The 27,754-nt window shown below is 34.3% G+C and overlaps 1 protein-coding gene across 19 annotated transcripts in view; it reads right to left on the bottom strand.

Moving 5' to 3' along the window:
* FAM135A (family with sequence similarity 135 member A) overlaps positions 1-27,754 on the bottom strand; it is a 121,640-nt gene that overhangs the window by 67,391 nt on the left and 26,495 nt on the right. For 12 of the 19 annotated variants that reach the window (XM_045498680.1, XM_045498687.1, XM_045498688.1 and 9 more), the window contains 6 exons: positions 17,577-17,716; positions 17,395-17,465; positions 15,552-15,725; positions 11,799-11,925; positions 10,968-11,121; positions 7,189-7,266 (listed from right to left, as the gene is read on the bottom strand). In XM_045498680.1, the coding sequence (XP_045354636.1) occupies positions 7,189-7,266; positions 10,968-11,121; positions 11,799-11,925; positions 15,552-15,725; positions 17,395-17,465; positions 17,577-17,716 (744 nt within the window). Of the gene's footprint in view, positions 1-7,188; positions 7,267-10,967; positions 11,122-11,798; positions 11,926-15,551; positions 15,726-17,394; positions 17,466-17,576; positions 17,717-27,754 lie in introns of those variants that run through there. The other 7 variants (XM_045498683.1, XM_045498686.1, XM_045498698.1 and 4 more) reach the window with 4 other exon arrangements.

Raw genomic sequence — 27,754 nt, 5'->3', positions numbered from 1 at the left:
GAGAGGTACTCAGTGTCCCAGGTTTTTTGCAAATTAGCCTGTGGAGCTCAAACTCTGAGGTTTTGGGAGTGTATGACTTTCTCCAGAGTGGAGCTGTGGTGTTTGCCCCTGGGGAGGAGGGCGCTGCCCTGGAGTGGATAGGATAGTGTGGTATAGGGATCTCCTGGGTCGCACTGGAAGAGAACATTCCACTTCTTGAAGTACTTTTGGAAGAAGTATATTGTCTCTCCAAGGACAAAAGACCCTGTAGGTGCCCGTGAAAGGCGGACAGAGGCACGCACACACAGAGGCAGATAACCATAGATTCTGCACAGGTAAGGGATTGTTTTTCTGATACAAAGGACATCAGACATAGCACAAAGAAGCTCTACTCCAGAAGAGGAGAGTGGGTCCATGTGGTACCTGGTCCTTTAAGATTTTGAGTTCTGAATCCTAGCCACACACCAGACCTGTGGCGTAGGGCGTGCTGACTGCCGTCACTATTCTTTGAGGGCTTCCTGAACAAATTGGGGTGTGAGATCCCCTGTCCAAGGATAAGAGAGTGGGGTGGCACCATTTTCCCTCTTACCACTGACATGGTGGGACTTCAGAGAGCAACACAACTGACCCCAGTGGAGGTGGGACCTGCTCACACCAAGCCCCATCCCTCTGTGCCTGGCAATTGTATATTTACTGGGGCAGGTCTGACCATGAGTGAGTCCAGCAGTCCTCTCCTCCAGAAGACCAGCACAGGCAGCACCCTGCATGTACCAAGGCTAATGTCGTACAGTACTTCAAAGCGTCACCTGCAGCTCTGGTGGAAATTGGATCAGGCTTACTTTTTTTCTTCTTCTTTTTATTCCCTTTGGAATCAGCCTTATGGCTTTTTTTCTTTGTTTTTTCATTTCCTTGTCTCATTTTCTTTCTCTTTCTTCTTTTCTTTTTCTTTGGAATAAGGCTTATATATTTTGATTGTTTGGTTTTTTTTCATTCCTTTTCCTTTTCTTTTGGATCAGGTTTCTTTTCCCCCCCACTCTTCTTTATTCTTTTGTTCTTTTCTTTCCAGGCTTATTTTAACAAACAAATCAGAGCACACCTAGTTAAAGGTCCAAACACTCCCCACTGCAAGCAAGGAACTCTGCAGAGGGCTGACCAGTCTTAAAGAGCAGCCAAAACCCAATAGCAGAGTGCACACAGCATACACTAGAAACACTTCCTTAAGTGCCAGGCTCTGATCAGTGTATGACCCCTTTTTAATACAGCATTACTCTCAGGCGCAGGAAACATAACAAGCTTTCAAAACATGCAAAAGACAAAAACTTAGCTAAAGTGACAAGATACAGGAATTCACCCCAAAAGAAAGGTCAAGAAGAAATCATCAGGAACTTGCTAAAAACAGATATAAGCAATATCTTATAATGGAATATAAGCAATATCTAAATAGGAATTTAGAACAAAAGTCATAAGACTACTAGCTTGGCTTGAAAGAAAAGCATTGAACACACCAGAGAAACTCTTGCTGCAGAGATAAAAGACCTAAAAACAGATCAGGCTGAAATAAAAAATGGTGTAACTGAGAGGCAAAACTGATGGTAAATAGTCACAACAAGGAATGAAGAAGAGGAAAGAAAAGGTGATACAGAAGATAAAATTATGGAAAATAACAATGCTGAAAAGAAGAGGGAAAGAAAACTATTAGATCATGAAGGTAGACTTAGGGAACTCAGTGATTCCATTAAGTGAAATAATATCTGTATCATAGGAGTTCCAGAAGAAAACAGGTAAAAGGGGCAGAAGGTTTATTTGAACAAATTATAGCTGAGAACTTACTTAATCTAGCAAAAACAAACAAACAAAACAAAAACAAAACAAAACAAAAAAACCCAAAAAAACACACCAGGCATTCAAGTCCAAGAGGCACAGAGAACTCCTGTCAAAATCAAAAAAACAGGTCAATGCCACTACATATCATAGTGAAACTTACAAAATACAAAGATAAAGAGAAAATTCTGAGAGTAGTTAGGGACAATAGGACCTTAACCTACAAGGTTCGACAAGTAGGATTAGCAGCAGACCGGTCCACTGAAATTTGGCAGGTCAGAAGGGAGTGACAGGAAATATTCAACGTGCTGAAAGGGAAAAATATGTAGCCAAGAATTCTTTATCCAGCAAGGCTGTCATTCAGAATAGAAGGAGAGATGTAGAATTTCCCAAACAAAAACAAAAGGAGTTCATGACCATTAAACCAACCCTGCAAGAAATTTTAAGGGGGACTCTCTGAGTAGAGGAAAAAAAAAAAATTAAAAAAACCCCAAAGCAACAAAGACTAGAAAGGACCAGAGAACATCACCAGAAACACCAAGTCTACAGGTGACATAGCAGCTAACATCTATTACACTAATGGATGTCAAAAGAAAGCCACAGTAGCCATACTTATATCAGACAAACTAGATTTTAAAACAAAGACTGTAATAAGAAATGAAGAAGGGCATAACATCACAATTAAGGATGTATCCACCAATAAGATCTAACAACTGTAAATATTATGCCCCCAACTTGGAAGAATCCAAACATATAAATCAATTAATAACAAATAAAAAGAAACCCATTGTTAAAAATACAATAATAGTAGAGGATTTTAACATCCTACATACAGCAATAGAAAGATCATGTAAGCAGAAAATCAACAATGAAACACCAGCTTTGAATTTTACAAAGAACCAGATGGACTTAACAGATATATTCAAAACATTTCATCGTGAAGTAGCAGAATACACATTCTTCTTGAGTGCACATGGAACATTCTCCAGAATAGATCACATACTGGGTCACAAAACAGCCCTCAACAAGTACAAAAAGATCAAAATCATACCATACATATTTTCAGATCACAACTGTGTGACACTTCTAGTTAACCACAAGAAAAAATTTTGCAAAGCCCTCAAATACAAGGAGGTTTAAAGAATAAGGTACTAAGGAAATGAATGGTTTAACCAGAAAATTAAAGAAAAAATTTAAAAAATACATGGAAACAAATGAAAATGAAAACACAACAGTCCAAAACCTTTGGAATGCAACAAAGGCAGTCCTAAGAGGGAAGTATATTGCAATTCAGGCCTACCTCAAGAAGCAAGAAAGGTCCCAAATATACAACCTAACCTTATAGCTAAAGGAGTTATAAAAGGAACAGCAAATAAAGCCTCTTGACAGAAGAAGGGAAATAATAAAGATTAGATCAGAAATAAATGATACAGAAATTAAAAAAAAAAAAACAGAACAGACTGACAAAACTAACAGCTGTTTCTTTGAAGGAATAAACACAATTGATAAACCCTTAGCCAGACCTACCAAAAACAAAAGAGAAGGTCCCCAAATAGATAAAATCACAAATGGAAGAGAAGAGATCACAACCAACATGATAGAAATACAAACAAGTATAATACTATGAAAAATTATATGCCAACAAACCGGGCAATCTGGAAGAAATGGACAAATTCCTAGAAATTCACAAACTACCACAACTTTAACAGGAAGAAATGGAAAATTTGAATGAACCCATAACCATTAAGGAATTGAATCAGTAATCAAAAATCTCCCAACAAACAAAGAGTCAGGGCCAGATGGCATCCTAGGGGAATTCTACCAGATATTTAAAAAAAGACTTAATACCTATTCTTCTCAAACTTTTCCAAAAATAGAAATGGAAGAAAAACTTTCAAACTCATTCTATGTAGCCAGCATTACCTTGATTCCAAAACCAAAGAACCCATCAAAAAGGAGAATTATAGGCCAATATCCCTTATGAACATGGACGTAAAAATTCTCAACAGGATAGTAGCAAATTGAATTCAGCAGTACATTAAACGAATTATTCACCATGATCAAGTGGGATTTATTCCTGGGCTGCACAGCTAGCTCAATATTCGCAAATCCATCAATGTGATACAACACATTAATAAAAAAAGGATAAGATCCACATGATCCCCTCAATAGAGGCAGAAAAAGCATTTGATGAAATACAGCATCCAATCTTGATAAAAACCCTCAAGAGAGTAGGGTTAGATGAACATACTACAACATGATAAAGGGCATGTATGAAAGACCCATAGCAAATCTCATCCTCAATGGGGAAAAACTGAGTCTTTCTCCTACGGTCAGGAAGAAGACATGAATGTCAACTCTCACCATTAGTTTTTAACATAGTACCGGAAGTCTTAGCCTCAGCAATCACACAACAAAAACAAATAAAGGACATACAAATTGGCGAGGAGGAAATCAAACTTTCACCATTTGCTGATGACATGATATTCTATGTAGGAAACCCAAAACATATAAAACACCCGAAAGACTCCACCAAAAATCTACCAGAATATATGAATTCAGCAAAGTGGCAGGACATAAAATAAATGTGTAGAAATCTGTTGCATTTCTATACACTAATAATGAAACAGCAGAAAATGAAAGCAAGGAATCGATCTCATTTACAATGGCACCAAAACCAATAAGATACTTAGGAATAAACCCATCTAAAGAGGTTAAAGATCTCTGAAAACTATAGAACACTCATGTAAGAAACTGAAGAAAACACAAAGAAATGGAAAAGCATTCCATGCCCATTGCCTGGAAGAATAAACATTGTTAAAATGCCTTCAACAAAGCAAGAAAGAATATCCAATGGAAAAAAGACAGTCTCTTCAGCAAATGGTGCTGGGAAAACTGGATGGTGACATGGTGGAAAACTGCCATTCCATAGGCAGAAGATATTTGCAAATGACATATCCAATAAAGGCTTAGTATCCAATCTCTATGAAGAACTTACCAAACTCAGCACCCAAAAAACAAACAACCCAGTTAAGAAACAGGCAGAAGACATGAATAGACATTTTTTTCCAAAGACATCCAGATGGCTGATAGACAAATGAAAAGATGCTCAGTATCACCCATCATCAGGGAAATACAAATCAAAACCACAATGGGATATCACCTCACACCTGCAGAATGGTTAAAATTAACAACACAAGAAACAATAGGTATTGGCAAAGATGTGGAGAAAGGTGAACCCTCTTGCACTGCTGGGGGGGAATGCAAACTGCCGCAGCCTCTCTGGAGAACAGTATGGAGGTTCCTCAAAAAATTAAACCAGCAATTACATTTCAAGTATTTACCTAAAGGGTACAAAGATACAGATTCAAAAGGGTACACGTACCCCAATGTTTATAGCAGCATTATTAACAATAGCCAAACTAAGAAGAGAGCCCAAATGTCCATCAACTGATGAATGAATAAAGACGGTGTGGTATACACACACAGGAATATTAGCCATAAAAAAAATGATATCTTGCCATTTGTAATGATGTGGATGGAGCTAGAATGTATTATGCTAAGCAAAATAAGTCAAAGACAAATACCATATGATTTCACTCATATGTGGAATTAAAGAAACAAAACAGATGAACACAAGAGAAGGAAAGGGAAAAAAAGAGAGGGAATCAAACCACATGAGACTCTTAATAATAGAGAACAAACTGAGGGTTGATGGAGGGAGGTTGGTGAGAGATGGGCTAGATGGGTGATGGGTATTAAGGAGGGCACTTGTGACAACACTGAGTGTTGTATGTAAGTGATGAATCACTGAATTCTACTCCTAAAGCCAATATTGTCCTGTGTTAACTAAAATTAAAAAAGAAAATTTCCTTCATATTCTACTTTTTCATTTGAAAAATGGGCATTTATCTTTATTTTCAGAGTTTTATCATAAAGATAAATACTATAATAAACATGTTTATACATATATCTTTACATACTAGTACTCATATTTTTATGATAAAGGTTAACCAAAGTGGGGATGCTAGGTCAAAGGGTAAATATATCTTACATTTATTTTCTAAATCCACCCACCCATTCATCTATTCATTCATTCAACTGATATCTGTAATAACATAGCTCAGAAAATGCCAATATAATACCAGGTTTTAAGGATAAAAAATACCTCAATAAAAGTATCACTTAACTTCATTATGGTTTGAATCAGGTCTTTTCCCATCTAACCAAAAACTGGGCCCTTCTTTATATAGAACTTAATATACGCAGCATTTTGTACAGTTATTTAGAATTTAGCATGCTCAAACGTAAGCTGATAGGCTGGCAATATAACAGTTTAAACAAGAAATATATTTTCATCCACTAAAGTATGTCAGAAATGATCACAATTTAATATTATAAATTCTTTAATTTTATACTTTATATGAGAATATAAAATTATATTCTAAAATAATAACCACAAATAAATCTTTAACCTTTCTTTTTTCTTTTCTGACAATAAGATCAGTTTCTCCATTAACAGTTTTAGTGAAAATTGACCTAACTTTTTCTGAGCTATTTTCATCTGAGAAATAGTGAGAAAGATTTTGGCTCCTTAATTTCATTTTGTTCATATTTCTGAAAACCAAGAAATAAACACTATGATTTTATTTTTTATTTCTATAGTTTTTCATAACTTTTAAAAAATGTAATTGTAATGGGTCTATTCGACACCAAGTAAAAACCTTCAATATACTTATGAAAGTACAGTAAGTTAAGTACTATTGCTATTCAAGAACAAAAGTCTAAAATATGCAGGGAAACATATAAATAAAATAATGAAATCAGATTATTTCCGTTAAAATATGTAATATCTGGATAGTAATGTTTTGATACTATTTTGCTTTTGAAGCTAAGAACAGTAAAAAATAAATCTAAATTGACTTAGAAAGCAAAACCAGATACTGAAGATATTTCTCTTCTTTATTTCTAATAGTGCATGAAATTAATTAGCTTCAGTTTTTAAGCCACATTTCATTATAATTGGGCCTACCCAAAGATAAGCTGACTTTGGACAAATTTAAGGTAATTATCAGTAAACACAAATTCTGGCAATAAACATGGTTTCCAAAAAGTGCTCTTTGTAGGAACTGTAAAAAGAATATGGAAAATAGCCAAAGAAATATTTGTATTTACCTTTTCAAGTTTTAATTAAAAACGTCAATATTATAAATTAAGAAATTAACTGAAGCTTATTTACAAACAAAACTGATTCTAGAATTTCTAAAATAATAGTGGTAGGAACATACTATATTAATAAATACGTATTTATGAAATTTGACACTAATTTAAAGCAAAATTTCATACTAATAGAAAAGGATTATTTACTTAACCTATTTGTAAACATACCTAGACAGGTGTCTTTCTGGGTTCGTGGCTGTTTTCTTCTGAGAAGGCGCTCATAAAGGACCTGCATGTTGGCCTTGGCTAGTTACAAGGATTGCACACAGCACTAGTTACTAATACTCCTTTTACAATAAAGTTTACTAGAATTTTCCAACCTGATAATAGACTTAGTATTGATCTGACAGTGCAGTTAGATTAGAACACCACAGCAGAGTCTTTCAGTTAGTTAATTAGCTTATTAGAATTGCAAATGATGTACATTTAAGTTTATATTACTTTGTTCTTTTTTCTATTTAAATGTATGAACTACTCAACATTTCATAATCCAAAGTTATTTTTATGTTTTAATTTCTTAGACTAAGAATTTTAGAGGTGGCAGGGATCTGAGAAATGAGCTAGATCAACCCCTGCTTTTACAAGTGTAGATACCAGGGCCCAGAAAGTTTACATCATTTGCCAAAGCCTAGATTCCTGAACTTGTGACTCCCATTTCCAGTAAGAGCTCCTTGCACCAAATGCATATTTAACTACACATTATTTAAAAAAAAAAAATGTACATCATTCAACTAGTAGAAAAGAAAATGGCAAAAGCAGAAAGGAATTCAAGGTATTATTTTAAAAGAGGGAATAGGGTTTAGATCTATTTTTCAAAACATGGTAGAGTTTAAGACTTTTATATATACTCAACTCAAGAAAAATATAAACTCAAGAAAAATATCAAATAGTAGAAGGAAACACAATAAACACCCTTTAATTAAGAACTACTTTATATCCACCTATTAAAACTGGTGAATATAATGATAGTCAACAGTGCTTTATGGAAGTACTCTCTAGTGCTTGTAATATAATTTTGCTAGGATAAAAATAAATAATGTTAATAATTCAGAATATGTAATTATTTTTTTAAATAGTTAATAGTATTTTTTAGATATTTAGAAGATGCACTGAAGAATAAATTAAAATTCACAATAAATAGAAAATATAAAGATGAAAAGTTTAAGAATAACAAATGCTACCAATAAATATTTATTGAAGATGAGTCTTGATTTTAAAGATCCCTAGTAAACTATGATAAGTTATGTGTTGATGCCTATATACTTTATAAGTAACAACAAAAACTATATTGTGCCATTTCATTCATTCATTCATATATATTATTCAACAAATATATTTTGAGTAGGTAGTATGTGTAAGGTACTAATAATTTTATTCTATCACTATTTAAGACTAAAGTCTAGGTTTGCCTTAGAAGTTGGTTTGTGATAAAATATTTTAAGCAAATAATTTGGAATAAAGTTTATATTCATTTAGTACCTAACTTCTGATATTAAATATAAGGGCTCTTTTAATTATGATTTTTCTATATTACATGTATAAGGCCAAAGTAATATATATAACATAAAAGCCACCCTTACCCGTAAGATAATTTATAACCTGATAAATAAATGAATTATCATGCTGAATTATATTAATAAATTAGTAATAAAGTGCTAATACTGTGTAAGATATTTGCAATAAATCTTGGTTTTGAAGAGGTGCTTGTTTTAATCATTATGTATTTACCAATAAATATTACTTCCTTTTAGAAATATTTTTATCTAACTTAAAATGTGACTCGTGCTTTTTCGTTCTCAAGTATTACATGTTAAATCTATTTGAAAATTATATGCAGATAGATGTCTTCCTTATACAGACATTTATATGCCCATCTCAGGTACAACTCTCTACATTAAAGCCCCAAGAAGTCCTGTCTTGCTGGGTGAGTTCCTCCTGTCCATCCCAATGTTGAACTGATCACTTATTAAAAGAAGAGAAGTCAAGGTTCTTTAAAGAGAGACCCTATTCTTTCCTCAGTAATTAGCTTAATACCTGACACAGTAGGTGCCCATAAAAGCCCAAGGGAACTACACCATTAAGAAGTCTTACTCCTAGAGCTCCTTTACACCCTCTGCCTTTTGGATGTCCTCGTTTTTCCTTCCTACTTATGCACATCTGGTTCCCTTCAATCACTCTTTCAAATGAAAACCACTTTGTGTATACAGTCCCAAAGCTAGTAAGGGACAGAAATGGCTCCAAACATGCACTCTTAAGCACTACAAGATAATGCCTCTATGAATTCTACTACACCATTCAACATCCAAACTACTAACAGATTTTTCTTGTAGAAATACCATTATTCATGGCTTCTAAGTTTCACACTGCTTCTTTTTAGAATTCTATTTTTCAGGCACTTGGTATTGTCCTTCATCAATGTTGTAATTTAATAATTTTGTACTTTGGTCATTAACCAAAATTTATAATGTGATTCTAAGAAAATGTGCTGGAGTTCCAAAAAAATCAAATTAAAAAATATATGAGCATCATTGTTCCATGAATTGAGGATAGTGATAGTCTAGATTAGTTCTATTCTACAAACATTTCTTACATGTTCAAAAGAGAACATTTTAAAAAGTTGACTTTTGAGGCAGTGGTTTCCTACAAGATTTTCCTAAGAGAAACAGAAGGATTCTAAATACACAAAATAGCAAGGAAAAAGAGTATTTCAGAGAGAGTAATCAAAATGTTTCTACCATTTTTGTCTTGGGAAAGAATACATGAACAAAAAAGAATAAATTTTCCTATTGTTTGTACATCTGTATATACATTGGGATCCTTGAATTAAGTATTCTAAGTAGTCAACTGAGTGATATCTGTTAATCAAATCCACTGGAGTAATTGCTGATAGGCAGTGGCACAATATCAGCATTTTCTCACAGCTGAATTTAAGTGACCTACAAATCATTACATGTTCTTACAATTCTTTTATATCCCCAAATAGGCAATTATAATAATAGGCTAACTAGTCTCAAACCCAAGAATTATTTTCAATAACAGTGACTATTTTTAAGAGTGCCTCAATACTGTTAAAAGACTGAGATCCTTGAGAAACAAATAAACAAAGAAAACTGATTAAGTAAAATTTAAAAGTAATTCTTGATTTATTCAAGTATATAATGATAAAATTAATTTATTCTGAGAATTTTAAAATGTGCTTATTATGATGAACTATTAGCTGATGTTTGAAAAGAAAAGCTTATTAAGCTAACATAAAAGCCTGAATAAAAACCTATTTCTGCTAATCTCCAAAATTTATCTTCTGTGAAATATGTGCAAAAGCATTCTGTATACCATCCTACAAATGGTATGCAAAATCAAGACAAGATCATTTTTTATTGTGTACTGTAACATATATGCAGATATTACTGCTGGACTAAAACCAAGATTGATTATTTTAATGATTTAAATAAATTTCAGAATGTTAAAGCTGAGTAACATTATTATTCTCTGAATTAAAAGAAGTAAGATCTGAGATCACTTAGAACCAAATGTATATAAAAATGATCCAAGCACCTACAATCTGCTTAGACTTAAATATTTGGAAGTACAGATTTAGCTCATCTCCCCATGATTTTGTAGAGAATTATAACATTTGCTATCTAGTATGTTTTCTGGTTATATTTTAATAGGAATGGTATATTGACATATATTTTTTAAAAATCTATCAAAAGACTCATTTCAAACTTAGAACCAAGAAGTTATTTCTCAATAGCATAAAAAGAATTTTTAAATTGCAGAAAGTAATATCAAGGGTCAAAAAAGATGGAACTGAGAAAGAAGTAGAAGTGAAGCATATAAACACTGTAGTTTTAGTAAAGAAAAGCTACGGCAAAGCTGATAACTAGCAAAATGAGAATGAAGAGGAGACTTCAACTATAGATTAGGTCTGGCTACTTTTAACATACCCAGTTCTAGTTTCTGACAAGAGGGAATCTCTTCTGTTACCGTAATGAAGTAGCTGTGCAATCCTTTGAAGGCTAGCAGCAAAGTGGCACAAAGTGTATAATGGAAATGATACGCATGATGTAGGAAGGAGTCTGCAATGATGAAGCTGCAACCCTAAACAAAGAATAGATTTGGGATATACAGTATTAGTAACCAAAAAATACTACACTTAAAACTTCGAATAATAAAGGAAAAATTCTAAACATTTACTAACTATTCTAAACCATAAAAATTCAGTAATATTTTAGAGAATTGCTTCTGTTCATACAAGTAATTGAAACATATAAAATGTGACTCTCGTAATTTCAATTACAGTGGGCTTTTAAAACAAACAGATTAAATTATGGTTTTTGAAAATTGGAGATTCAAATTACATTTGCACTGCAGGACAGATACTCTGCTTCTATAGTATAAGTCCCTTTCCTTTTAAGGAAATATTGGTTGTACTTATACTATTGCAAGCTGAGTCTCAACTCTGGCAACTGTTCTTTACAAGCTCCTTCGGAATGATTCTACCAGTTCTGTTAAGGGAGCAAGAGGTGATAGTAACAAGTTAAAAAAGGCATTGTCAAAGATCTTTATCCATTAAATCTGGTTAATCGTTAAGTATCATGTTAGTTTTCACAATAAACAACTGGAACCAACCAATTTGTTAAGATCATATTCAACTAGATCTGTAAATTACTGAATTCAAATAATAACATAAACATCACATTCACAGATACAACAGTTAAAAAACACTTCATTTAAAATAAGAGGAAAAAAGGATGCATAAGTATTTCAGTTCTTACGTCTGGTGATAACTGTTTTGTGTAGTTTATACCAAAGACCACACTTTCAAGAGTAGGAATCACAGAATCTTTGTTTTGTGCTGGTGCATTTCTATTTAGCCAAGTTGTCTTCACAGGGCGAGGAAAGCTGGAGAAATAATTATTACATTATTATTCTCCTAATAGCCTATTTGAATGTTGAATACTTACAAAAGAAAATCTTATAAAAATAAAGAGCAAGGGTTTTGCAAAGTTATAATTTCTAAACTATTCTGAAAAATTTCCTTTAATAACTGAAATCATTTATGAAAAGACAAAGAATATATAAAAAATCAAGACTAGATGCCTGAGATAACGTCTCCATAACTGGGTTTTAGGAAGTCTCAAAGGATTCTAAAAATAAAAACAGTGTGGAATCCAAGTAGTTAAATGACAAATGAGGATCAAGCTTTAATTTGGAAATACTAATCTGTCAGAACTGGTACCAAGTTCATAAAGTTAATCAAATATGGATTCTACTTATAGAAATAGCTTCCCACTTAAATATAGAAAAAGAAAAGCTACTAAATCTATTTGTTGCCTCTATTTAGCAAAAACAAGGTATTTCCTTTCTCTTTACTATAAGCCCATGAACTCTATTAAGACAGTCTTCAAGCAGTTCAAGGTACTGTCTCAATCATATATGAACTATTGTTAATATTAACATTACATTTAATATACCATAAGTTCTATACAGTAAAAGGCATATTCTATTTGAATGTTTAAAGTCATATACAATTTTGAGATAAAGTATTGGTTAATTATAAGTAGCCCAAAGCATTTGGACTGTTTGACAGTTTGGCAAAATGGAAAAGACAGGAATGAAAGTCAATTTTGCCATAAGCAGAAAGCAGTCTTCATTTGCAAAATCAATTTGCTTTGCAAAAATTAAATATCCACATCCCAGCAAAGAAGGGAGTTGCAGGTCAATGGTAACTTACATTTGCCACAATGTGTTTTTCAGAATTGAGTCATAGAAGTTATACTTAGAAAAGTTCACATATAAAAACATTACATAGGGGCACCTAGGTGGCTTAGTCAGTTAAGCGTCGGACTTCAGCTCAGGTCATGATCTCATGGTTCGTGAGTATGAGCCCCACATCGGGCTCTGTGATGACAGCTCAGAGCCTGGAGCCTGTTTTGGATTTTGTGTCTCCCTCTCTCTCTCTGTCCCTCCCCTGCTCATGCTCTGTCTCTCTCTCTCAAAAATGAATAAACTTAAAAAAAAAAAAATCTAGAAACAGATTATGTAAAAAACAAGCAGAGAAAGAAATCCTAACCACACTTATTATAAGTAATTGATTTAATGTCTGTAGTTGTGTTGATCATAGAAATTATTTTAAATAAAAATAACATTTAAAAAGATGATATTTGTAAAATATTGTTTCATTTTGTTTAGAGGAGAAAAAAGCCATTTAATAAAACCTCAGAAAAAACTTGTCAAAGCATACTGAGGAATGTTACCCTTAATGTGACCCCTCTACTGGCATGCACCAGCAAAAAGCTTTTCTTTACCCCTTCCTTGCTTCCCTTCTTAGTTCCAGGAAAGGAAAAAGGCAGCAAAAGGTGCTGCATCTTTCATGGCAAAGTTCTAGCCACAACAGAGGGGAGATCAAGGCCCACGGCAGCTAAATAAAAGAACAGCAACCTCAGCTGTTGTGGCATCTCATTTTCTTTTCCAGTCACTAACCAGAGCCAACAGCTAATCCTCTTGGCTTCTAATTCCGAGCCAAAAATGTCTTCTTCCAGTGGACGGTTTCTAGGAGATGAGCTGCCTCTTTCTCCTACTAGTCTGTGGCAAAAACTGCTGCATTGCAAGAGGAAGCACACATTTAACTCACTAGGATTAGTGATGTAAATATCACTAACTCTATTTATTTGGGGCCTTAGGAAGCAACATCAATAAGATGAGCTAACCTCTATAAATTGTATATTTCTCAGAAGAGAAATTAAGCCAATATTCTAAAGAAAAAAAATGGCTGAAATATTTTAGTTAGAGATTACTGAAATTACAGTAACAAGAGATTCAGAAAACTACAGAAATATATTTTATAAATAAACTTTTAGCATTAAAACCTAACATGTAATTCATTAAAAATATTGTATACTATTCATTTCAAAGTCATATTTCAAAAGAAGCACTTTCTTATCAAAGAAATTTCATTTACCTTTCATGTTATTACATATTAATTTATTCAATCAATATCTAAAAATTTTTTGAAAAAGTTTACAATAAAATTATATAATAGGAACACTTTCCTGTTTACAAAAGTTATAGCAACTGAGAACAAGCTCTCAAAGTCCTAAGAGTTAAAAAAAAAAAGATAATAAAACAACTAGTTACAGGTATAAGGAAAGCAAAGCAAGTCATTAGGAAAAAGACTTCTTCCTGAGCTGTCAGCACAGAGCCTAATGCAGGGCTCAATCCCACGAACCATGAGATCATGACTTGAGTGGAACCAAGAGTCAGATGCTTAACCAACTGAGCCACACAAGCGCCCCCGCCCCCTACTTAGTTTTTCTGACAAATCAGTTTAACATCACATTCCTGAAGCACCATCCTAAGTATCAGTTGTTGGGATCAGATTTGCGACAGAAATTGTAAAGTAGACAGTTCAGAAATCAAATCAATTTGGAGTCTTTTTCATGTGAGTTACTCATTTTAAGGGTCTATCTGTTGCCCATACCACAAAAGGACAATGTTTTATTGTAAAAAACTGAAAAGCTTGACATGTATTCTTACATAATGAAAAACAATTCATCTCCCTATGGAAGTGGGCAGAAATAAATAATTATCTCAATGCATTTATTATAATCCAGAATATCATGTACCTTTAGGATAAAATGGTACATGATACAGTTTAAAAGCTTATTAGTAAAGATCCATAAAATTGATTAATGACTTGGAAAACAAGAATTATTATATAGCAACAGATTGAAGAATTAGCTGATCCAGAGACGAGGCCAAAAAAAGAAGAAAAAAATGAATATACTTTTCCAGAGAATGAATATAGTACAGCACTGCTTAAAAACACAGGTACGGGGCACCTGGGTGGCTCAGTCAGTTGAGCGTCCGACTTTGGCTCAGGTCACGATCTCGCGGTCCGTGAGTTCGAGCCCAGCGTCAGGCTCTGTGCTGACAGCTCAGAGCCTGGAGCCTGTTTCAGATTCTGTGTCTCCCTCTCTCTCTGACCCTCCCCCGTTCATGCTCTGTCTCTCTGTGTCTCAAAAATAAATAAACGTTAAAAAAACAAACAAACAAAAAACACAGGTACAAGGGCACCTGGATGGCTCAGCAGGTTAAGTATCCAACTTTGGATCAGGTCATGATCTTAGGATTCGTGAGTTCAAGCCACACATCAGGCTGTCATCCTCTCTCCCCAACTCTTTCCCTTTCTCTCCCCCCCTCCCACACACTCTCTCTCTCAAAAATAAAGAAACATTTAAAAAACAAAAACACAGGTACAGACTAAACAATGCTGTATGATTATTTCCAGACTGCCCTGGTTTTCTTGATCAGTTTATTTGACAAAGATTGTTCCATATTTCTGCATTAAAAGAGTTATCAATCTAATATTCCCATGCTCTTTATTATTTTATAACTTTAGTATAAAATGAAAGTACTTAATAATTATAAATTTAGAAATTCCTAATTAACTTTATCAATGTATATGTTTTTCACTATAAAATAAAAGATACTACATTAATTAGGACCAGGGTATTGGTTAAATTTACCTTATTAGTGGCTGGTGCAGTGCAACCAATGATGCGTGGACTGTAACAGACACAACAGAGAGGTGGAAATAATCAAACATAACATTAACATGATGATGAAGGCCTCTATGGAGGCTAAAGTGCAGCTTCAATGTTCGGCTACTTATTAGCTGCAAGGCATTCAGGTCGTCTGCCCTATAAAAAGCAACACATTTGCATATAAGTATGGCATAATAAAGTAAAGGCTAATATTTAATTATTTACTTTATAAAAACTCAGAATAATTTTTAAAGCATCACATCTCATTAGACAGAAATGTTAAATCTAGTAATAATAACCAGATCTTTAGTTTTCTACCAGTCCATGATATAGACTGGTTTTGTTGTTGTTGTTGTTTTTTTACTAATGTTCCTATAAAATGAATCCTTTTTGACAGACTAAGAAGTACTCTTACCTTACACTAAATTTTACTCCCTAGGGTATACTGTTCATTATAAGGTTGCAGTATAACAGAAGTCAAATCCTATACTAATAAATCCCAAAAGACAGTTAAAATTACTTTTATTATACAAAATTTTGTTATTAAGTGATGCTTGAAAGTAAGCAACTGGTAGATATTATATTATAAATATTTAGTCTGTCAGATTTCTACATATAAAAAATTAAAACAATGCCATGAGAATGATTCCCAATGAGTTTGTGTGTATGTATTTTAACCCATACATATGTTATAACTACCTATAGTTAAACTACTTACTCATTTCATTTTACTTTATTTATAAAATTCTGAGTTGGTTTCAAAATAATCCCTTAAGGAATTCTTTGTAATAAACAAGTATTATAGAGGAGCAGTAGCTGCCACATCAAAAATTCTTATTCCTCCCTGGTAGTAAAGAGGACATCTCAAGTAGACTTTTCAGGATGTGACTGCTTAGCCATTTTTCCCACAAGAGTCTAAATGTATGTACAATTTTTAAAAAGTATTTCTACAAGTATGTTTGAAATGAGAAAAAAAGCTGCAAAAGATAAAATTGCTAAACAAATCTCTGATTCTTGTTTTAAACGAATACAAGCACGTGTCCCTAACATATATGACTGAATGTCCACATGTGTGAACAAGTTCAGAGTAACCAGTCCTAAAACTTCCTCAAGGGCTCTAGGAATTACTGAACTAGAAATAACTGCAAAGTAGAAGAGTCATCAGTCTTGATAACACTCTACATATCAAGAGTCCCGCCTAAACATGGCATCACTCATGCCACTAAGATGGTCAGTGATATAGTGAAAGAGAGTTCAGTTACATTTAAATGTCTCATAGTAGTAGTATTATCAGTGGAGTTTCTAGAGTCTAGGAAATTGTATCATATTTCTTCAACTTGTCTGATTTGCTACCTGGGGCACACAGAATTGACATGGGTACAAAAGAGTATGTGTAACCACTCTCATGAGACTGTTCCAGTTAGACAGAAGTAGTTTATTTAATTTTATTTTTTAATATAATTTATTGACAAATTGGTTTCCATATAACACCCAGTGCTCATCCCAACAAGTGCCCTCCTCAATGCTCATCACCCACTTTCCTCTCTCCCCCCACCCTCCATCAACCCTCAGTTTGTTCTCAGTATCCAAGAGTCTCTTATAGTTTGCCTCCCTCCCTCTCTGTAACTGTTTTTTTTCCCCTTGCACTCCCCCATGGTCTTCTGTTAAGTTTCTCAAGATCCATCTATGAGTGAAAACATATGGTATCTAGACAGAAGTAGTTTAAATAAACAAGAAAGGGACAGGCTAGATTTCTAACAAAATGGAGAATAGATACCAGTTATGAGAAACGAAAGATTTTTAATTGTTTGATTAGTCTACTTACGAATAATCTCCATCTGTGAAGTGTAGATCCAAAGATAACAGAAAATTCATTTCTTCAAGGGTTTCTTCAATCTCAAGAGAAATTACAATGTAAGATATTTTTGAATACTTACACAAAGTTAGAAATAAGCCTTGAGGCTCTATAAAAAATATTTATCTAAATATATATGAAGAGATGTTTACCTTTTTTTCATCCAACAACATTTTAACTTTGAAGATCATGACATCATTTAAAACAACCTCCTCATTTTTATATAGAATTTGAAATGTTTTACTGCAAATCAGAGAATCATGAACTGAAGCTGGAAAGGCTAAAGTCATACCTAAAACAGATAAGATATGTAACTGATAGGTAAAAAGTAAAAACACAATACAAATAAATTAATACTTTAAAATACCATAAGTTTTACTGTATTACTCCAGTACCATTACCATTTTACATAGCAGTATTAGAACATTTCTGAAAGTTTACTACTTTCTATGTAAAAAAATGAATAAATAAGTACATTATAACCATCATAAAATTTTTGTACAACTTATCTTAATCTGAGAAGGTAAATGCGGAATCTCAAGGTAGATTCTTTTAAAAGGAACAATTGATCTGTACACGCAGAAGGAAGCAATTTAGTTTTCCATAGATGCATAGTGAAGAATTTGATTGGCCATTGTCCTGGTTGCTGGGTGGCAACCTCTAAATCCTTGCAATAAAGAGTTTGGCTTTTGTCCCAATTCCTTTTAAGTGGCCTCTAAATCCTTAGAATTTCCCAGTGACGAGTTATTCATGGTAGGCCCAAATAATGGTAAGGAGACGACTCAGGATGGAGGCTGGCCACACAAGATCAACTACGTGACTACAGAGTTGGCGACTGACCCACATGGTTTAAGCTCAACCTCCAGTGAGGGGAAGGGGGCTGAAGACTGAGCAATGATTCAATCAGGTGAGCTTTCCTGATTGGCAATATTCTACATACTGTCACATGCAAACTTTCTGGGAGGGTAATATGTCCTGACTCCTTGCAGAGAGAACAAAGAAGCTTTACAAATCTGGAACCCTTTCAGACCTTGCCCTATGCACCTCTTCTTTTGGCTGGCTCTGATATGTATCCCTTTGCTATAATAAAACTATAATAATAAGTAGAGTGCTTTCCTGAGTTCTGTGAGTTGTTTCAGTGAATTATCACACCTGAAGTGTAATGGGAACCCCATATTTGTTGCTATCTAATCAGAAATGAGGGTGGCCAGTGGACCCTTTAAGTGGCACCTTATGTCTGAAGTAAGATCAGTCTCATGGAAGACCATGCCCTTTACATGTCAAGTTTGTTCTACCTCTGTCCAGGTTGTTGGTGTCAGGTCATTCCAACAAAGTGGAATCTAAACATTTCAACAAGGTGGGTATCTCTGCACAGCAGGGAGCCTAGAGTGGGACACCAGAGTTCAAATGGAATAAGAAGGTATCCATATGGAGTGGTGGCCTGAGGTCAGAACCTGTGTAGGATGAAAAGGGCAAACCTAGTGAAGGGATGACTTAGGGTGAGGTACTAAGAGCCCTTCTTCTGCCTTAGTTCTAGAACGTGGCTAATAAATACTGGATTAGTGTGCCTCAACAAATAGATATTTTGAGGTCTGTCATATGAAAGATTCTTGCTCCCATGGTATCATTTTTTAACTTAAGAACAGATTAAAAGTTTGACCAGATTCTTTTCACTGCTCAATTTATCTGAGGGCACACTGATGGAAGTTTCTGCCCTATTGCCTAGATCATAAGAGGGCAGTCTTTTCACTGAACAGAAGGTTTCTGCTTTGACCCATTCCCTTGGAGGAAGAAAAGTTAATGTTTAGAGGCAAATCAGCCTACTCAATGTGTTTGTTATCTAATACTTCATCATATTACAAACTTACCAGAAGCACTGTGATGAGATCTAAATTTCACATGATTCACTCCTGACCTTGTCGGCTAACTTCCCCCAAAAAGGGGTCTTAAAACTTTTTAGTATACAGAAGCGTACTATGACCCAGAGACTTCATTCAGCTTTTTCTCTGGGAGACTTCTTTTAACAGTAGTGATACTACAGCTTTCTTACACAACTAGGCTTGTGCTTACTATTCAGTTTCTCTAAACTCAACCAGATATATACTTGGATGACATTCACAGGTGATAAAACTATACAGAAAGCAAAAAGAATGATTAACACAAAAATGAGGTGGGGTATACAGGAGGTTTTTATGGTAGTAGTAATGTTCTATTTCTTTTTTTCTTTTTTAATGTTTTTATTTATTTTTGAGAGCGAGAAAGCATGAGCAGTGGAGGGCAGACAGAGAGGGAGACACAGGATGCGAAGCAGGCTCCAGGCTCTGAGCTGTCAGCACAGAGCCCGATGTGGGGCTCAAACTCACAAACCATGAGATCATGACCTGAGCCGAAGTCAGATACTCAACCGACTGAGCTACCCAGGCACCCCAACAATGTTCTATTTCTTAAATGAAGGAATGAGTATTTGGGTATTCATTTTATTATTTAATAAAACAATGTTTTATATGCTCTTCAAAAATGTGTGATACTTTTCATAAAAATTCTAAATATGTGTTGTACAGTTGCTCTGTGACATACATTGTTTCAAGTTAAGTACACCAAACCAAAGGAAAAAAAAACCCCACTTTCCCTGCCCTCCTCGAATTCTGTCAATTACATCTGTACTGAGTATGACAGAAATAGAGTGCTATGTTATCTTATGAGGATGAACCTCGTCTGGGATCTCAGGAAAGACCCTATTGACAATGGTATTTGACAATACCATAAAAAAGAGTCAAATGAAGATGGAAAGGGAGAGAATCTGAAGAGAAGGAATATAAACTTCTTGAAGTCAAGGTCCATGTCTCACATTCTTCTTACTCCATATAGTGGTATTATGTATAAGGTCAGCACTTGTGGAGAAACTGGAACACTTGTACACTACTGGTGAGAATGTAAAATGGTGTTGCCCCTACTGGAAACAGAATGAAGGTTCCTCAAAAAATTAAAAATAGAACTATCATATGATCCAGCAATTATACTTCTGCTATTTATCCCAAAGAATTGAAAACAGGATCTTGAAGATATATCTGCACTTCCATAATTCACTGCCGCATTATTCACAATAGCTAAGTGGTAGAAATAACCTGTCCGTAAGCAGGTGAATGGGTAAAGAAAATGATTTATACAATAGAATATTTTCAACCTTAATGAAAGGAAATCCTATAATATGCAGCAACATATGGATAGACCATGACGACTTAAGCTAAGTGAAACAGGCCAAACGCTGCATGATTCTATTTATATGTGCTATCTAAAATAGTCAAACTCATCAAAGAAAGTAGAATAGTGGTTGCTAGGGGCCGCGGGGAGGGAGAAATGAGGAACTGCTATTCAGTGGTACAGAGTTTCAGTCATGCAAAGTTAAAAAGCTCTAGAACTCTGCTGTACAACAATGTGCACTCCTAAATTATAGCAACACTGTACTATATACTGTAAAGTCTGTTGACAGTAGATTTTTAACACACGCAAAAAAGAATGTGCTTTACTCTGAAGCATTAATATGTTAATATCTCATGGCAATTTACTTAGAGAAAAGTCCCCACGTTTTTATCCTAAGGTAAACACTAATCTTCCTGACATACTGCAGTTGGGTCTGGGGTGGCCAACTATAACAGCTGACCTGATTACAGACCTTTAATTCATCTCTGATTTCAGGCCCACCCCTTATTTCCCTTCACCTGCTGTACCTTCCTGAAATCCCTGGGAGAAGGTGTCATTAAAAAGCAGTTCAGCTCTTACTTCTGTTTTCTGCCTGCAAAAACTTACTGAAATATTTTACTATTCCTTTTTTGTGTTTTATATTGCTATTACCGAAGAGTCTTAGAAACAAAAGACCCAAACATATGTGTATAGTTCTTTTCTTGTCTTGAATGTGAAACACTCTGTGCTTTTTAATCTTTACTAGATGATAACTTCCATCAATGAGGTCAGGACCACATATATCATTTTCATTGCTATAATTTAGGAGTGAGCACTATGTCTTACACATAATAAGCCCTTAGCATGTATTTACTGAATACTTGAACTTTCATCAAACTTAATTTAGTGCCCTAATTTCTTGTTGAAAGAACTCTATTGTCACTTTGCCTGTCAGTTATCTGCTAACCCAAACATCTGATCTACACTTTTAGAGACCTGTGATAGAGGCCTATGAATACTTACATTAAGTTGTGATAATTTATGTTTTATATTTTATTCCTATCATTATCTTTCACATTTATATTCCCTTTGCTTAAACAGCTAGTACTGATATCTGTTATTTATTTTGTGAACAAGTGAGCATTCATTCAACCATAATTTATTAAGCTTCTAACGTATCGGGAACTAAGAGATATGAACATAAATAAGAACCCTGCCCTTGTTTTCAGAGTTCCCAATCTAGTTTGAATAGAAACATTCAAGCAAATAATTGACTACAATGGGATAATCTCTTAACTCTCTATTTTGGAGGCCAAAGCAAATGCCAATGTAATTATCACTATCTCTTAAGCCAGGTAAAAAGACAATGGTTGTGACAGAAGGAAGCTGTTCAATCTAGGGAAAGCAAAATGGAGGGCTATAATGCCAAATGGACTCAAGTTTCATAAGCTATGCCAAGTTTATTGAAAGATCTAATTCTGCTGAGTTTTCCATTCATGATTGTTGAGCTCATTCAGTTACTATTAACAGTAATGGATTAGTGACATAAAATGAAGATTTATTTATTTAAACCTTCCTCATTTTATTATATTTTTTTAATTTTCTTAATGTTTGTTTATTTTTGAGAGGGAGAGAAAGTGAGTGGGGGAGGTGCAGATACAGAGGGAGACATGGAATCCAAAGCAGGCTCCATGCTGTCAGCACAGAGCCTGATGCGGGGTTTGAACCCACAAACCGTGAGATCATGACTGGGGCCGAAGTCAGATGCTCAACCAACTGAGCCATCTAGGCACCCCAGAATCTTCCTCGTTTAAAAAAATTTTTTTTTAATTTTTTTAATTTATTTTTGAAGGAGAGAGAGACAGACAGAGAATGAGCGGGGGAGCAGAGAGAGGGAGACACAGGATCCCAAGCAGGCTCCAGGCTCTGAGCCATCAGCACAGAGCCCGATGTGGGGCTTGAACTCACAGACCACAAGATCATGACCTGAGCCGAAGTCGGACGCTCTACCGACTGAGCCACCCAGGCACCCCAAATCTTCCTCATTCTAAAAAAAGCAATCTCCTTTTATGATTCTTGATGTTTGATTGTATTATAATAAAATAAATAACAAAAAATTATAAGATGTTAAAAAGATGTTTATAGAAAAGTGTTATGAAACATAGCAGAGGAAACTTCTAAACTAGGACAAAGGAGACAATGAGGTGGAAAATACATGCACAAAATATGAAGTAAGTTAGAACTCTTCAAATGTGAGAAACTGGAAGTGGTTCCATTGATAGCTGGGAAAAGCTTAAGGAGACAACTAACAGGAGAAAACAGATGGTTCATCTCCCAGCATGTCAAAATATTTGAAGCTTTATTTCTAGTGGCCAATTAACCACTGCCAAGGCACATAACTGGGACAACCCCTCCTTACTTTGATAGCTAGTCCTTATTTCCACCCTTTTTTCTTTTTTTAAAAACGTTTGTTTGTTTGTTTGTTTATTTATTTATGAGATAGAGAGAGGGAGGGGGAGAGAGAGAGGGAGAGAGACAGAATCCCAAGCAGGCTATGCACTGTCAGTGCAGAGCCTGATGCAGGGCTGAAACCCACAAACTGTGAGATCATGACCTGAGCTGAAATCAAGAGTTGTATGCTTAACAGACTGAGCCACCCAGGTGCCCCAACCTTCCTTTTTTCTTGATATTAATTTGTTCTTAACTGCTATCACCTGTATAAAAGCACTGGGTGGTGGTAGATAGGAATACATATACACGCAAAAAATTTTATCTAGAATAAATGACCTTAGAAAAACTCTGGTCAAATACAAATAACTGGAAAAATGTTTTTGTTGTTCAAGCAGGGTTGATTTCTTATTAGTCCAAATGCTTATCTAGCTGTGAAATTTTTATCAAAGTAGAGAAAAAAAATATATATATATATAGTAATAAGACCTTCCTCACATATTATTGTTTGAAGTTTTATGCAATTTCCCTTCTTTCTCCTCATGAATAGCAGTCTCATAGAAAAACTACATAGAAATTTTTCTAAAGATGACATCAAAATGCCTAATAGGTACATGACAAGATGTTCAACATCACTAATCATCAGGGAAATGCTAATCAACAACACAATGAGTTATCACCTTACATGTATTGGAATGGCTATTATCAAGAAGACAACAGACAATAGGTGCTAACAAGAATGTGGTGAAAGGGAAACCCTATCCACTGCTGGTGGGAATGTAAATTGGCCTGACCACTATGGAAAACAATATGGAGGGTCCTTAAAAAATTAAAATAAGATCTGCCATAGCATCCAGCAATTTCATTTCTGGTATATATCTAAAGGAAATGAAAAGATTTCAAGGAGATAAATGCACTCTTATGTTTACTGCAGCATTATTCACAATAGCCAAGATACAGAAATAATGAATGAATGGATAAAAAAGATGGGGTATATATACACAATGGAATTTTATTCAGCTGTTAGAAAGGAGACTATCTTGCCATTTGCAACAAGATGGATGAACCCTGAGCACATTATGCTAAGTGAGATAGGTCAGAAAAATAAAAAAATAATGCATTATCACTTATTTGTAGAATCTAAAAAATTCAAAGTCATAAAAAACAGAGTAAAATGGTAGTTAACAGGGGATGAGGGGGTGGGGAAATAAGTTTGATGTTATTTAAGAATACAAACCTGTAAGGAGTAGTAAATAAGCCATAGATATCTACTGTACAGTATAATGAATATAGGCAACAATATTGTGCTACAATTATATAATGTAAATAAATGTTATTACAACAATCACATTATAATAAACAAATGTATCAAAGCAACACATGGTACACCTTAAATTTACATACTGTATGTCAAATTTATCCAATAAAAAAAGAAGAAGAAAGTAGTTGTTTTATTTTACTACTACTAGCTACCATCTACAGAGCACTGACGTGCCAGGCTCTGTGCTTTATGTATATTATTACTAATCCTTTAGGCAATTTTATAGTGCAGGAACTAATCTATTTTAGAGATACCAAGGCTCCGATAATTTAAATAATTTATCTAGGAGCAAATGCCACTGCTGTTTGCCCCAAAGCCTGTGCTCGGTCTTCTATGTCACAGTGATAAACTAGTTTAAACATAGGTATGCAGTACACTCTTACATATCACAGAACCCTTACACTAGTAAGAAGTAGGTGTTTCATAGGGGGAGAAAAGGCCCAAAGGAGGTATAGAAAGGTTAAACCATACCACTCAGTTATCCTGTGTTATTAGTAAGGCTAATTCTTGAAAACTAAGAAAAGGCACATATATGGTTGACGGGCAACTCCTTCTTCATGACTGTCCTTAAATCAAGTTGTTTCTGAGATCCTAGAATCCACCTTATTTCAGTTTTTTAACATCTGGGTTAATTTAGGGTAGAAATAGAGGACATGACAAAGGGAACCAATATTTACTGAACATTATACCAGGTCTCTGTATCTAATTTTCTCATTTAATTTTCACAAACACACTGTAAGACAGGGATTATTTCCCTCCACTGATTAGGTAAGTCTCAGAGAAACAGTAATTTGCTTAAGACCAAAAGCTAGTAAGTGGCAGAACAACACTTACGAGTGGCAGAACAAATCCAATTTCAAACACTATCTACAGATTAAGTTAGTTTTATAAGCATAGAAATGCAAGGGTAGGTACTTAGATTTCCTTGACAAGTTATAAATTCAGGGGTTTTTGTGAGATCTCTTCTTTCCCTCGGATTTCCCTTTTTGCCCTTGGTCATTCTAGCTCATTCTTCTTATCCCAGAAATGGCTTTCTTAATTTAAAAAACATTGTAATTTACATATTAACATGAGATGTTATCCTATGTACTTACTATGCTGCACAATTATATATATCACAGGAAATCATCAAAATAACTTTATTATAATTTTTAGCTCTGTACATTAAATGGTTCACAAATAGTATACACAGTAAGTCAAAACGTGACTGTTTCTCATTCTTTCTTATAGTACCAGAAGTCAAATAATAATATTTTACATATATACAGCCCTGTACAGTTTACCGAGAACTTTCACTTAAACACATAACAACCCTGTAAAGCAGGTAACACAGTTCACAGATGAGAACCTGAGGCTCACAGAGGTTAAGTGAGTTTTGCAAGGTAACATAAAAGGAAGCTGGTACCTGATTCAAATCACTACTTTATTAACTACAACAGAGCCACATCTTTGAATTTACAGCTTCTAAGATATATCTATAGCTACCTCTCTGTAACAGGTGACCCAGATCAATACCAAAATGGTAACTAGATTTGTCTTGTCTTGCCAGAAACTTAAGATCCTTTCTTTATGTTGGATAGTTGTTTCAATTTTATAAGTACTCTCCCTCTCATGAAAATGAAATGAAAAAATGAAAAGCTGTTTACTTGTTTTCAACATTTGGAACAAACCCATAGACAAAGCACAGTAAGATTTAACTACAGTTACAAAACAGAATATGAATGTTAGAAACTTTGATAACATAAAACAAAGGATATATTTAACAAGTTGAAAGGTCGAGGAAAAGAGAAAATTTGAAAAAAGAGGCATTACAAAATAGGATTTGTCTTATTTGCTAAAATCGAAAATGGAGGTTTAAACAATATATCATTTAACAGTTACAGCCAAGGTCAAAGAAATAGTCAAAGAATGACACGGGCATAATGGCATCTCCTAAAAAGCAGAGAAGAGAGGGAGGAAGTAGTGTAATCTTCAGTTGTCATTTATCATACCAGGAAGTAAAAAAGCCTATATAGAAGAAACCATTAGAACTAAAGAAATAGTGAAAAGTAGATGCATCTAGAGAAGCAACTATGTTTTCACTACAAATCTTTCTAGACTAATATATTTTTTAATTATTTGTATTATTTGCAAAAAATTATTATTTTTTTTTCAGAAAAAAGGGATGGGTGGATATTAAAAAAGCAAATAAAACAATGTATGTTTCTTTCTAAAAAAATGCTATCGTTATTAGAAACGGGGAGTTGTTATTTGCACTTTTTATCACAATAGTACATAGTGCTCTAACATTTCAAACTGGGGACAGTTCCTTAGAATCAAGAATGACTTCTTTGTTGTAGAAGTCTGTAAATATTTTCTTATTAATCAATTTTCAACAGCTCTATAAATACTCATTGTCTTTTATGACTGATGCTATTGCAGATGACAGCTATTTCCTGACTCAAACCTCTCACTGTCAGCACAATTTCATGCTGGAAATAATTTAAATGTGTTGCAATAAGCTGTATGATACCATCTAATTCCTACATCTAACTTGCCCTTCTGCAACTCACAGACAAAATCAGTACTTTCTTTCTTCTTCTAAAAGTTTTCCAGAAATATACACAAAGTATAGGAATTATGGTAAAATACAGTGCTGGAAAGGAAAGGTCTTAAGATGATAGTACAAATCCAACAAGAAAAATAGGGTGTGTAATAAAAGTATAGAGAAAATCCAAGCCCTTAGAAGAAAAAGTGAATTTTTAAGGAAGTGAGGTAAAAAGAGAATAAACACACCAGATAAAGAAAAATTACCCCTATCTGAATATATTTATGTTATCAAGGATGAGTCTAGACATCAAAGATCTGTACTTATTAAAACAAAGTCAACCAAATTCACAGGAATAATTTCTAGAGAAACTTTTGGGAAGGATACCTTTTCCTAACAAATTTACTAGTATTAAAAAGATACAAACTCCAGGAACTCTTAAATACTATTTTAAAATGAAACACATCTTGGAAGAGAAGGGGCATAAAAAGAGAACCAAATCAGTACCTCTAAGACTAGAATACACTGGTTGATTTCTTTGTGCTTGCTCTCTCTCCCTCTCTTTTGTTCTTCCAGATCGCTGATAAGGAAAAATTCATCTGGACATGAGAACATTATTTTGGATCTACTATACCTAATTTTCATATGAACTTAAACATTTAACATGATAGGCTATCCTGGGGTACAATGGCAGAAAATACAACTGAAATACCAGATTCACATTATCACAGAGGTGTTCAGAGGATGAAACAAGAACCTGTGGGGTACTACACACATATAAAAGATAGTCATGCTGGGAATGGTATTGGGATGAAGAAAGATGCACACCTCATAATTTGTTAAAGGTCATTTTA

Source organism: Leopardus geoffroyi, chromosome B2 (assembly GCF_018350155.1).
Source record: "Leopardus geoffroyi isolate Oge1 chromosome B2, O.geoffroyi_Oge1_pat1.0, whole genome shotgun sequence".
Taxonomy (NCBI): Eukaryota; Metazoa; Chordata; class Mammalia; order Carnivora; family Felidae; genus Leopardus; species Leopardus geoffroyi.
Note: the sequence above shows the minus strand (reverse complement) of the source record. Positions and strands in the feature narration are given on the sequence as shown.